General features: G+C 41.5%; 1 protein-coding gene across 1 annotated transcript in view; it reads left to right on the top strand.

Moving 5' to 3' along the window:
- Positions 1 to 3018, top strand: part of TMEM168 (transmembrane protein 168) — a 184290-nt gene extending 181272 nt beyond the window's left edge. Inside the window, exon 5 of the mRNA XM_078674392.1 lies at positions 2208 to 3018. Within this exon, the coding sequence (XP_078530518.1) occupies positions 2208 to 2776 (569 nt within the window). The 3' untranslated portion in view covers positions 2777 to 3018. The remainder of the gene's footprint in view (positions 1 to 2207) is intronic.
- Positions 3019 to 13367: the final 10349 nt, after the last annotated feature.

The following is a 13367-nucleotide window of genomic DNA, read 5'->3' as shown; positions in this document are numbered from 1 at the left end:
TAATGGTAATCCACATTTGTGGCTAGGCCTAGCACCTGCGACCCAATGCACCCAAAAATGCAACCTGGAGACAACCTATTTTACCAGCAGAAACTATGCTTTCCCTGCAGTGTGTTAAGCTGTGGATTTGGGGACCAAGCTCAGCTGGCACTTAGGGAAACCTACTAACCCGCACATTTATGAAAATGAGACAACTGGAAGAGTCCAGGGTGGCGTGACCAGTGGTGTACCGTTGTCATTGGGTGACATGTGGTAACTGCTTGTGGTAGGAAATTTGTGGATCCTACCGATTCCAAAACTTTCTAGCACAGAAATGTGTGAAAAATCTGGGTTTTTGTTTTAGCCAAGGTTTGTAAGGGCTTTTGGATCAGAAAACCTTGAGAGGTCCATGCAAGCCACTACACTGTGGGGGCCCCTTGTTGCCCAGTTATTACAAATGTTCAGGTTTGAAAGGTTTCCCTGGGTGGCAGCACATATAAGCCCCAAAATCCAGAGCTACCCACATTGCTTTCAGTGGAAAAATTTGATTTGTCTATGTGGCTTTTTGTGCCCTATTCTATCACTGGAGCTAGACCCCCAACACATATGTGGTACCATTTTTATGTAGAGACATGTGGAAACTCCTAGTGGTTGAGAATTTCTTGATCACAACAGATTTCAGAAATTTCCATTACAACATGTAAATAAAGAAGTGATCTTACCCATGAACACAAATTTTCACGTTTTGCAGGGCAATGTGGGAAAGTAAATGTGATCAATGCAAGTTACACTACCCTGGACAACTCTGGGTATTCAGTTCTCAAAAATGTGAGGGGTTGTTACTGTACTTTCAAAGTAAAACCACCACTTACACAGGTTGCTTTTGGCATCTGCAACAGTGCTAGCTTGAAAGAGCAAATACTAATCACAGTATCAGAATTGTGAACCCAAGACGAGTGAAGGTTTTCCATAAAGCCACAACAAGGCAACACCCACTTTATGGACCATTCGCACGCCATTAACACGCCACACACAGGATTTTAATACTACTAACCACAGGCCCAATCCCCCACAACAGTACACTAATATCAACATACCGTCACATTCATTGCACTTGTGCTCATGATGGAACCATTCCGTCATGAGCACAAAATGGGTTAAATATATATAACAAGGTGTATTGATGAATCAGTGGCTGTATGAGTGCCTGTATGGATGATTCAGTGGGTGCATGACTGACCGAATAAGTGAATGATGAGCTGTCTCAGTGAATGTATGGGGGAGTAACTAGGTTTTAGGAACATCTCTATCATTCTGTCAGATGGTATCTAAGTGGCTGAATGGGCTGGGAGTGGCTGGATGGGTGATTGATTGGGTGTATGAGTGTCTGCATGGCTGGGTGAGAGGGTGTATGACTGCCTGCATGGATGAGTGAGTGGGCGAGTCAGTGGCTGTATGGGTTAGTGAGTGTGTAAGTGAGAGGCTGTTTAGCTGACTTTGTGTATGGGTGTGTTGGAGATTGAATGAATGTGTCATTGGTATATGGGTGAGTAACTGGATATGTAAAAAGCAGTATAGATGAGTGTTGGAGTATATGAGTGACTGTATGAGAGAGGGATTGTGATAGCTGTACATGTGAGTGTGTGATTGTGTCAGTGACTGTATAGGCCAGTGAGTATGTTAGTATCTGTATGAACAAGTGAGTAAGTGCATATAACTGCAAAGGTGAGTACATGACTGTGAGTGACTCTCTAGGTGAGTGAGTAGGTATATGAGTGACTGACACCTACTTGCTTTTTTTCTTACACCTGGCTGCCCTAGAATTTATTGCAGATGTCTGGTAACATGATATACTTTACAGTCCAGTTCTATTAGCTATATAGCATTTAGAGCTAAGTTTTGGCATGTCTCCAATCCTATGAGATAAGAAGCTGCTGAACCAGTAAATACTCACCAGGGCAAGTACTTGCTGTGTTTCTACTCCATGTTTCAGCTAAACGTATACCCTGCATGTGTGATGCAGATTTTACAGAATGTTGATGGATAGTTCTAGTGTACTTTTTGAATGTCAAGTTTGAGTAAAGTCCAAAAGGGCAAAGAACAAAAATATTTTGAGTTGACCTAACAAAGTAAACCAGTCAAGTCTGAATGGTTGTTACATGTCATGGTTTCCATCTGATTGACAAGTGAAACGGTCTGTTTAGTAAAAGTTTGTTTTTCCTCTGCAGGTGGTGAGACGTTCCGTCTGGACACACTTTTGGAATGGTGGAGGGAAAAGAATGGCATTTTTTGTTCTCGACTAATAATTGTTCTTGATTGTGAAAATTCTCAACCGTGGGTAAAAGACGTTAAAAAAGTTAGTAACCTTTACATTGCTGTGCAAGGAGCAGAAATGACAAAAATTGTAGATGTTGAGGATGCAGATTTTCCTCAAATAGGAGATTTCACTAAAGAATGGGTGGAATACAACTGTAACCCAGAAAATAACATCAGCTGGTCTGAAAAAGGGCGTATGGTGAAAGCAGTGTATGGGGTGTCAAGACACTGGAGTGATTATTCTCTACATTTACCAACAGAAAGCGACATTGCCAAGCACTGGATGATTTATTTCCCACGAATTACATATCCATTGGTACATTTAGCAAACTGGTTTTGTGGTCTAAATCTTTTCTGGGTTTGCAAGACCTGCTACAAATGCATGAAACGATTAAAAATGAATTGGTTTCTACCTGCTGTGCTGGACACAGGGCAAGGCTTTAAGCTTGTGAAATCCCATCTGAAATCCAGAGCAACTTGATAGACCTCAAATGTTTTGCTTGAAAGCCTTTGTTCTTATTTTTCCATGAATGGTTAAACAAGGTTCTCTTAAATGGCAAAGCTACTGCGGTAGCCAAGTCCCTTTTTCATCTTAGGCAGCACTCCAGAAGACTTGTTAAATATTTTACTGCACAAAGTGGTACCATTGTATGTAAACTTTGTTACTGAATTGTATATAAATATGTAAAACATGTAAATTAAAGATACTTTTGAAGAAAAAAATGTTTTCATTGTGCATCTGCACGAGTTTGCATTTATTCCACTAATGTGACTTTGAAATGTATTTCTGGCACTGGGTTAGGGTTTCTTGTGGATGCTTAAGTGTGTGTCTGAAATAAAAATGTCCCTGTTTTGTCATTGTTCCCATTCAAAGTTGCATGTCTGTTATTAGCTTTGTAATGTGTCTATAGGGGTATAAAAATAGAAGACGTTTTAAGATCTTCATAAAACGTAAGAAGTTTCAAGAAGGGAGAGCGTTATCTGAAGGTTGAACATGACTGTCAAATCAGTTGATGATATTGAACGGTTATTAAAGTATTCGGCTAATGCAGCAGTCAGTGCAAAAAGAGTCAAGTCACAAATAAACCTACTTTGTGCACCATCGTTTAATAGAGAAGTATAATTAATATGAAAAACATAGGTCCTTAGCCTGAAAGTCCAAGAACGATGGCATGTGTGTTCCCCTATTATTGGCGGGTAATAACTGGTTCTTTAAGAACACTATTGGTTAATAATGAATAATTTAGTTTCTCCAGAATTGATCGGTCATACAATATTGTATTGCCACTATTATTATAAGAAAATCTTGATCAGTAGAATAAGAACACCTAGAAGAAACGTCCAGAGTAGACAGATGTAGCAATCCCATAAATGAAAATACGTTGTCTGAATATATTAGATGCCTTTATGAAACTCTGATGAATGCTGTATTGATTATTATCAGAATATCATCCTATTGCAAATATTGATACCTCAGGGTCACATTGTATTCATCGCAGACATAGGCAAAGCTTTAAAGTGTCTGACTTGAAGAGTTGACAGAGTGACATCCTAAGAAGCTGATAATGTATGATGTTTAACATTATTACATTTTTTACTTCATATTGACATGAAAATGGATTTGAATCCTGGCAGAAGAAAGACAGAATAATCCCTATATTCAAGAATGGATAGAGGAGTGACCCAGGCAATTACTGTCTCATTTTAATGTTAATTCTCCTAGGATTCTATTTTTGAAATTGTAAAGTTGATCTGAAGTTTAGGAATCTGCCTTTGTGATGCCATATTACAACAGTAGCCTTGTAGTGTAGTTCTTATATCCCTGATAGGCTCTGCGCATTGGAATAATATACAATATAGTTGTGGCATAGGACTGAGGTCAGTATGCCTCTATCTAGTACATTAAACTTAATTACATGTGCGTGCCAGCTAACTAGGAGGTCACTAGAAACATCTCAAATAAACAAGAAGGGATTTGTTTCTGAAAACCGCATAAACATGACAACTTTGTTTCCCTTTAGAATCGGAACAGTCTCAGAATCGTGGAAACAATAGACAACAGTTTCACTCAGTCAATCGTGCATGCTTTGTTTCTACAGAGTTTACACAGAAATAGTTAGACGGGTGTTTCAATCAAAAGGGTTTATTGAACAGTCTTCTTTTTCGTGCGAGAGATATGAACTGCTACAATCGTAAGACAGAATGCGAAGTATAATACGTACAGCGTTAGCAGTAAGATAAAATAATACTACAATAGCATGTTTTGTAGCTATGACATATATTCATAAAAATGCATACATAAATAACAGGCTAAAATGTGAATACTCATCTGGTGCTTCTAGCTAGTTCTACCCCAGTGTACCTAACCTTAGTGTAGTACGAGGTAAGAAGTAGGAGCTGTTTTTCTATAGTCTAGTTTAGCTATAGTTAGTATTGGTGTTGCCAAGATTTGCCGAAAGTCCCTCTAGGTTCTAGTCTGCTCCATACCTTAGAATGAGAGAGGTGGGAATCTCTTTCTGGGTCTCGATCTCTAACACCTCTCTAACACCTCGCAAGGGGAGTCAGAGACACTGGAGCTGGATTCTCTGCGAGGAGGATAACAGCGTCTGGTCAGTGCGTCAGGTGGGGACTCAACTTCCTTCCGAACTTGCCGTGGCGAGCCACGCAAGTATGCAGCCGTGACTTGCCATGGCAAGTGAAGGTATATTTACACCTTGAGGTGTTTAGGAATGCCAGTATTGACGGAAAAGTCGGGCAGGGGAACGTCATGAATGAACCCCTAAGGAATAGATGTTCATGCATAATAAATAAGTTCTTGGAGAAATAAATAATCCAAGCAAGGGGAAGTCCTAAAGGCTTAAGAGTCTGGTTTTCCAAGAACTCGTTGTGACGTGGATGGACGGATGGATGTGTCCATGCCTGTATTTGGTTAGCATGGATAATGCCTAAATAAGGATTGGATTTCTATGCCTAAATAAGGGCAAAGTGGATTGTGCCTAAGGGCATAAGTCAGGAAACCTATATACGGTATCTAAATCGACACACAACAGCCTTGCTGGGTGCTCCCAAGTCCTGGCTGGTTCATATTCTTTCATAATTACATCTAAATACATGTACAGTTCTAAAACCTGATACTTATTTTAATGAATCCAATAAAATCAATTTTTCCATGGGTGATGTGGCAAGATTGTCTCCTCTCACCATATTTATTTAGTACCTTTGAAAGTAGTCTTTAGGCCTAGATTGCATAAATCCACAACCCTGAACCCAATCATAGTACCAATCTTATTTTGTGCTGCTGATATGTTAGTTAGGTAATACACCTATTGTCTTACAGCTTTACGTTAAAGTTGGCAAAAGTTAAATACTTTCCTTTGGTAAGCAAGCATTTAAGGTTTATTGAAAAATCAGCATAACCTGTCCCCAGACTTAGAATTTAAATATTTATGCATTTTATTATTTCAGGAGATCTTTTAGCAGCCGTTCCTTGCTGCCGAAAAAATGTCTGTTCAGACTGTTTCAAATGATCTATTACAGTTCAACAACCACTTTAAGGGTTGAGGATGAACTCATTATTAGGGACATTGTTAGAGGGCTACTTTTGATTAAATTTTTTGTGTCTTATTCAGGGTATTTCACCTGTGGCCATCGGAATGAAATTGTGTCTACTGTCCAGATGGTCTTAGACTGTTGTGGGTCATTGCATTATGCCACCATGAATAGTTTTGTAACTAGTCAGGAACTGGTGTCTTTAAAAGTAGGTCCCTTGGCAGGATATAGTGAGTGCTATACGTCCCAATTTCAAGCGGTGTATGCATTCGAGGAAGCAATATAGTCAATAAAATTATGTGTCCCCTGAAGCCACCAAACTCGTACATGGTTTGAGTGGAAATAACCATTTTGAAGTTCCTGAGTGGAAGTCCCTCATAATCTAGATAGTTCTTTCCAAGCAATCAGTATACATTTTTTCAGAAGACAGGACATTGTTTCCACCGTTATGAAAACCCTTCGAAACATTTTGTGATCGTCTCTGGAATCAATGGAAGTCTGAATTTAGAGCAGACTTCTCAGGAATCCATTCTTATTTGTGGAAAAACTCCTAGTACAGTTTAAAAACTATCCTTTAAGATTTATATACTCATATTTTCTTGCACAACATATTGTCTAAAGGTATGATTTAGTTTGGAAAAGGGATTGCTTTTGAATCAGGGAGTGTATTCTCATAAAATAAGGTACCAGCAATAAGATAGTCAAATACTTTTAATATTTGTTTCATTGATAATATTTAGATTCAGCATTCCAGCAGAACCTAGAGAGCTGGAAATCGAAATTCTGAATGTGTATCATATGCAACCGAAAGTATTAGCCATAGTTGCATGAGAGGAATACAAAATCGCACATCTTTTCTTGCCTATAGATTTTATCACTTAAACCTTTGTACCCTGCCAGGTAACTACATTCAGATCCTACAAACAGACTTTGGGGACCTACGACCTGTCACAGTACTCTTAGGGCCTGATTACGAATTTGACAGTGAAGGAACTGCCATCGAAACAGCATTGGACTCCCAGCTGCCTAGTTGGTGGTTCGCCCGCCTTATGACTATGTTGGCTGTTTGCAGAATGAAATGCCACTGCCAGACATACGCTGATCGCCTCAATGGCGGCATGGGGAAACCATCTACCAGAGGGCGGTACAGACCATGATTCTGTCGTCCAACTTACTTAGTGGCTTTCTGTTGACCCGAATATGCAGAGAGACCGCCTGCTTCAAGTCAGTAGAAACTGAGAAAATGGGGTGCAAACTCCAGGTAATTTCTTTCTCCCTTTGCTCTCATTGACTGGACTGGTCACATATAGTCCAGACTCCAGCAATGTTAAAGTGCTTGTACAAAATATGTTTTCACATGTATCATACATATGTGTACATGTCACACACCTGCATTGACACATATATATTGTGAATTGCTGACCGCGTCCTGCATGGGTCCCCCGCTGTCCGGGACAATGCCGCTGAGACTCAGCCAGCCCATCGGGAACATTGTAATCTGCTCTGCGGTATTACCACCAAGACAGTAGTCGCAGAGTGCTCTCAAATGTTAACAGCCACAACATCATAATACAGCGGGCGGGAAGGCCTTCAGCGCGGCAGAGTTGTTAGTCTCTCGTTAGAACAGCGGTAAGACCACCAAACTCCTAATCGGGCCCTTAATTGTTACTTACGTTCATATCCCAAAGTTATTCCTATACAAACTATAGAGCCTCTTTGGGAGATCAGAAAAGTTCATATTTCTAAATCAGTATTGGTTCCTTTTACTATGTAACCCTATGACGTTTCGAGGTGACCAAAACAAAGAAGCCTTTGTTTCGTCATATTTAAAGAGTAATACTGCTAATATTATTTAATTTCTCTACGAACAGATTTGAAGTCACAAACTCTTTCTCAGGATAATGCGTTATTAAATTTGAAACATCACCATCTGTGGTTTAGACTGGTTTGCGTGAACAGAAAAGAGCATCATTATTTAATCACGAGCTAGAAAGTGAGTTTAAAGACTTACGTGTATAGGCTTACTTTGCTCCTGAATGTGTGGACCTCATAGATATGGTATCATAGTTAGATCATGGGAGAAAACTAAAGCTGAGGCTAAGGTATTAGTTCAATAATGATTTTAGATAAGAGTTGAATTTCCGAGGTTCCGGTACCTGTGCAGGTAGGGGGTATAAAAGGCCATATTTGTAAAGGAGGAAACTTTAAGATGTCCATGAAAAGTATGCCTGTATGGTGGTAGGTCAACTGATTATATTTATACTGGGGAAGTAAACGTAAGATAGAACAAAAATCAAGCATCAATAACTTCACATGCAGAAAAAATGATGTCAGTGGAAATTCGGAAAGCTGCCTTGTCAACAAAAATTGTAGATTTCAAGCTGGGCAGTGAATAGTATGCAGTCCAAGAGGACCTATGTGGATATTAAATGTACTTACATTTTACAGGTCATGAGTGATATAATATAAGCCCTGCATGGTAGGGTTGCAAGTTCTAGTTAGCTCACTGGACTATAACTGATGAATTAACATTATTTCTGACATTAATACACATGGCAAGTCTGGTGTGAGTGTCTTATGGCATAGTGATTACAATTGGTTTGGTGCTCACACACTATTCCACATCAGTTGCCACAATGTGTTTTGGCAATTCCCATACAGCCCCTTAACCCTAGCCCAAACAATGGCACAAATTTGATAGTGGAGTGAAAAAAATTGTTACAAGTACATTGTAATTTGATGTCAGTCGGATATGTCCCAAAATTGATAGTGGAGTACTCGCTGTATGTATGAACCGATTAATTCGTAAAAATGACAGTCTATTCACTAGCAATGCAACGAATATATGAAACTTACCAATCCTTGCTTATTACTTTAACAATCAAAAGTCCAGACTTCATGTAACGTGATAAGTGGTTTGGATTGTCCAACCCCCCTGAAATCAAATGCTGCATATTACTGACGGTTTGACGCCAACCTGCTAAATCATGGTGCGCTCTAAGACTTCTCAAGTTCCGAGGCATTTGACCTCGATTGCGGATTACTTGGACACTCTCTTCTTTGGATCTGATCTCTTCTTACATGAGACAGATCATTGGCAGTATTTGATTTCAGAGGAAACAGACCAATCCGAAAATCTAGAGCGTTTTTGTCTCATATTAGGAGGTTTACTCATGACGCTCAGTGACTTGTCCGGTTAAAAGGCAGGAAAATCATGTTTGTAACATGTCTGTTCTGTTCCAAGTATAATTTAGTCTATTTTTCAAAAGAATCTTGGTCATCTACTTCTTACTACTTTGTCTGGTATTTCAATACCCTCCCTGATATAGCTTTGAAGACGTTCACAGGTGGGACATCACATGTTTCGGCTGAATCATCTGTAACTATTATTACTGGCTGAATCTATAGCATGTAATATCCGGAACAACAGTATTGAATGTGTGGCTGTATCAAGAAGTAATACAAAACACTTACCACGTTACATGAAGTCTGGACATTTGAGTCCGGGCTCCTTCGGCAAGATGGCCGCTGCTAGATTGTAGCGCTAAGTCGCAAATCCCTCCTTCTCCCTCCCTGACCTAGGATGGAGCTTTGAGTTGGATGCTGTCCACCCCTGGAGGCTCGGAATTACAGACGGCAGCGAGGCAAAAGGATCCCAGGACCGCAAGCTGGTTAGCGTACCCAACAGCCTCATTAATAGCAATCATCAAAATCGGCTTTATAAGGATGTCCGCATTTCTCTCGAACGAGAGCAACAACCACAATGCCCTCGCACGCCCCCAAGCAGGTGAAAGAGCAAAAGGAACCGGGGAACCACTATGAGAAAATAACAAGTAAAGACACACCAGCCCGATTGCTGCTCAGCTTACTTCAGGCACACGGAGGGCTCCGAGCACGATTTAGAAGAAGAATGGCAATGAGCGCAGAAATGCAAGCGAGGCCTCGGCTTGTGACAATGCCCGAAACACCTCTCTACAAAAGCCTCAAAGAGACAGTGGCAAACTTAAGGAATCCTTATTGAGGCAGCCTACTGTGGTTGAAGCCTTCACCGCCAAACTGCCGGAGCTGTCAGACGCTGACGTGGGGAAAGGGAAAAGTGAAAGCGGCGTCATCCTCGAGTACGCCGAAAGTATGATTGCCAAGCAACGCACTGACTCAGCAGTGCGAGCTCCACTTTTTGAGCAGTGGAGCAGCACGGCAGGCAATGAAAAGGTCGGAGGTGCCCAGAAGGTGCTCGCTGACAACAGCAGAACTCCGGTCACATGTTTTGCGGGAAACAAGACGAACTCAGAGTGCAGTCCGTGGATAGAGCTGCATTTAACTCACCATGCCAAACTGAGTAGGTGGGGAAGTGACCGCCTCCTGGCAAGTCAGGATGATGCGAAGGCTCTGCAACAGTTACCAGAGAGAGGGGGGGGGGGGGTTCACCGGAGGGGGACTGTTTTTTCTCTAAATGAGGATTCAGTCTATAGTTTCTAGCGAAGCTAGCTCAGATGCGGACTCCGTCTCAGGGACCAGTGCTTCTGATGGAAAGAGCACGCAGAGGAAGCGAAAATCTAAAATAAGAGTCAACCGTCTGGGAGCCCCTCAGATACTGCTAAGAAATTAGTCCGGCACTACTCAGCTACTTCACAAATGTACCATGATGGTACTAATCCACTCAGCGCAGAAGGAGAGCTTGCATCCAACACCCTCCCCCCCCCAGCCTCAGCCTGCCTCATTGGAGCTACTGTTTAGCACCTTAAAACAGATGCAGGGGAAGCAAGGATGGAGAGCCACAGGGCTAGGCAGGCAACAAAAAAGATACAAATTTTTCTGAGGAAAATGAACAAATTGTATGAGGAAGTGGCGGACAGAGTGGCACATGTTGAGGAAAGAACAGGGAAGTTGGAGGACGACGTTAGCAGCTGGCAGACTTTTAAACAAACACAAGAAAAGATGGCGGAGGACGTTCAGTGGAAGATGGAGGATTTTGAGGACCGGCAGCGGCAGAACAATATAAGTCTACTGGGTGTGCCCAAGGGGCAAGATGTCAGGTTATTTGTTCTCAATTTGCTGAAGGGTGCTTTCCCAGAATTACCATCCTGGCAGTGGGAGAACGAAGTTCAGAGAGCGCACCGGTTTCCATTCACGCTGAGGAAAGGGCGTGGGGGATCACAGGAGGATAGGCCCAGGGCAATCTTGATCTACGTGGATAACTACCTGCCTAGACAAATTATGGACAAGGCAAAGCCGGAATCTAAGCACTCATTTAAAGACATTACTTTTTTTGCCAGACCCGACTTTTGGCACTCTACTGTGGAGAGAAGATGGAGGCTTAGGCAGTTAATAGCTCCCTTCCAGGCCCTAGGGTCGGAGGCTTACCTAATATATCCCGCCAGGCTCAAGGTGATTACAAAGGGACAGGTTAAAATGTTCTTCTCAGAAATTAAAGCGCAACAGTACATGGAGGAATTAAAAGGAACAGAAGGGGGGTTGAATTGCTCAAGGCGAGGCAATGGGCTAGGGATTCTGGGCTACACAGGGGCTTTTGAGGCTGGGTAATAAGTTGGTCGTGCTGGGGGGAGGTTTTCTTTCTTTTCCAGGGGTCAGGGGGTATCCACAATGAGGTTTGACTGGCATTTGGGAGGGAGAAGGATGCAATGGCGGCAATCTAAAAGCGGTCACTCATAGGTCATGTCTGACCTATTTGCCTGTAAGGAGGGGCTCGGGGGGCTCTGGGGGAAGGGCTGTCGGAAGGGGTTGGAGGGGTGGGGGGCTGGCGGAGGGAGAGGGATTAAGGGGGGAATACACAGCACACGCTTTTAGATCTCTCAGGGCACGGTTGGGAAAGGCAGGACAGCAACATGATGTATTCTAATGAGTATCCGGATCTCATCAGTAAATGTATGCGGTCTCAATGATGGCAAAAAAGGCAGCGGGTTGAAGCGCTCCTTAGGTCAATGCATTTAGCTCTAGCTTGCCTACTGGAGACACACATAGAAGGAACAAAAGGCTACCTCCTGGAGCAGTTGGGATTCTCTGTGTTGGCACATACTAATCAAGGGTCCAAAATTCGGGGAGTGGCTGTACTTGCTAAAAGAGGGGACGCAATAGTCAAGAGAAAGAAGGAGGTTCAATGGGGGAGATCGGTCCTACTCAAATGCACTACTAAGGAGGATACATTCACCTTAGTATCAATCTTTGGGTCTACTGAAGATGACCCAGATATTTTTGAGTTTTTGGATTCAGAATTACCCTTATGGCCGGAACCTATCATTTGTTGTGGGGATTTCAACATTAATGGCCTGACTGGTCTGGGCACAGAGGTGAGGCAGATATACACTGGCCGTAAAAAAAAGACATGTTTCGAAATAGTTAAATTGGCATATCATAACTCACTAACAGACCTTTGGGCTCGGTTTAATCCGGGAGGCACTGGTAGTACATTTTATTCAGCACCACACAGGATCTCCGTGAGATTGTATTACTTCTTAGTATCTAACTCCCTAGTTGCAAGAACCCGGATAGAAAAACAACCACAAATAATCTCCGATCATAATCCTCTAATAATCACCCCTTAAGCTAGGGAGAGTCGCTAGCAGGGAGAACAACTGGACTTTTGAGAGGACACTATTAAAAGATGAGGAATATGTTAACCATATGAAGGAGTGGATTAGAGCATACTGGGAGATAGAGGAAGTAACTCCTCCGGTATTGCTTGGGACGCCTTCAAAGCAGGGGTACGAGGGGAGACCTTGAGCTACACAATATATAAGAACAAACAGGAAAGGGAAAGAGTTGAAAAGCTTATTAAAATGTTGACCGAGGCAGAGGAGGAGTTGAATGTAGCTATACTGCAGAAAGGGCCCCTGGATCAAATCCTTAACTAAGAAGGAGGAATATTGGAACCAGTTAAAGAATAAAAATATACATTGATTGGTGAAAGCAGCAGACTGGGCAAAAAGTGATGATGTATTCTACAATGTTAAGAATGTTGAACGGGTCTCATGGGTGGGCACACAAGTCAAAATGGAGTTGGGTGACTATCGTAGTACATTTTAAAAATAAGTCTTTAGTTCATTATCTTATGGTTATGACACCTCAAGATGTTTGTGAGCCTTTTTTGGAGCATTGCGGGTCTGTCCAATAAATTAAAATCTGAACAATGGGTTGCTTTTATCCAAAAGTATAGCATTGTGTGCCTACAATAAACTTGGCTGAGAGAGCCTGCACATATTAATGGCTATGTTTCTATTCATTTCATTTAAGCATCTTTATTTGATTCACAGAATCATCAAAGTAAAAAAAACACTTTTACATAAAAAACAAACAATTATCCTCTTTCCATATAATTTCTAAAACTCTAGTTTGTTAGCAGCAAAAGGGATACATATTCTAAAATACACAGATTTTTATAAAAATAGCTAACAGTCATAATGTTAAAAAGAATTTCCCACTATCTTAATATACAAATTCAAGTGTGTAAAAATTATATTCATGAAAAAGGCAAGTTATGATAATTCATTAAATGCTTTACATAT

This window comes from Lissotriton helveticus, chromosome 1_1 (genome assembly GCF_964261635.1).
Source record: "Lissotriton helveticus chromosome 1_1, aLisHel1.1, whole genome shotgun sequence".
NCBI lineage: Eukaryota > Metazoa > Chordata > Amphibia > Caudata > Salamandridae > Lissotriton > Lissotriton helveticus.
This window is presented reverse-complemented; position numbering and strand designations above follow the sequence as displayed.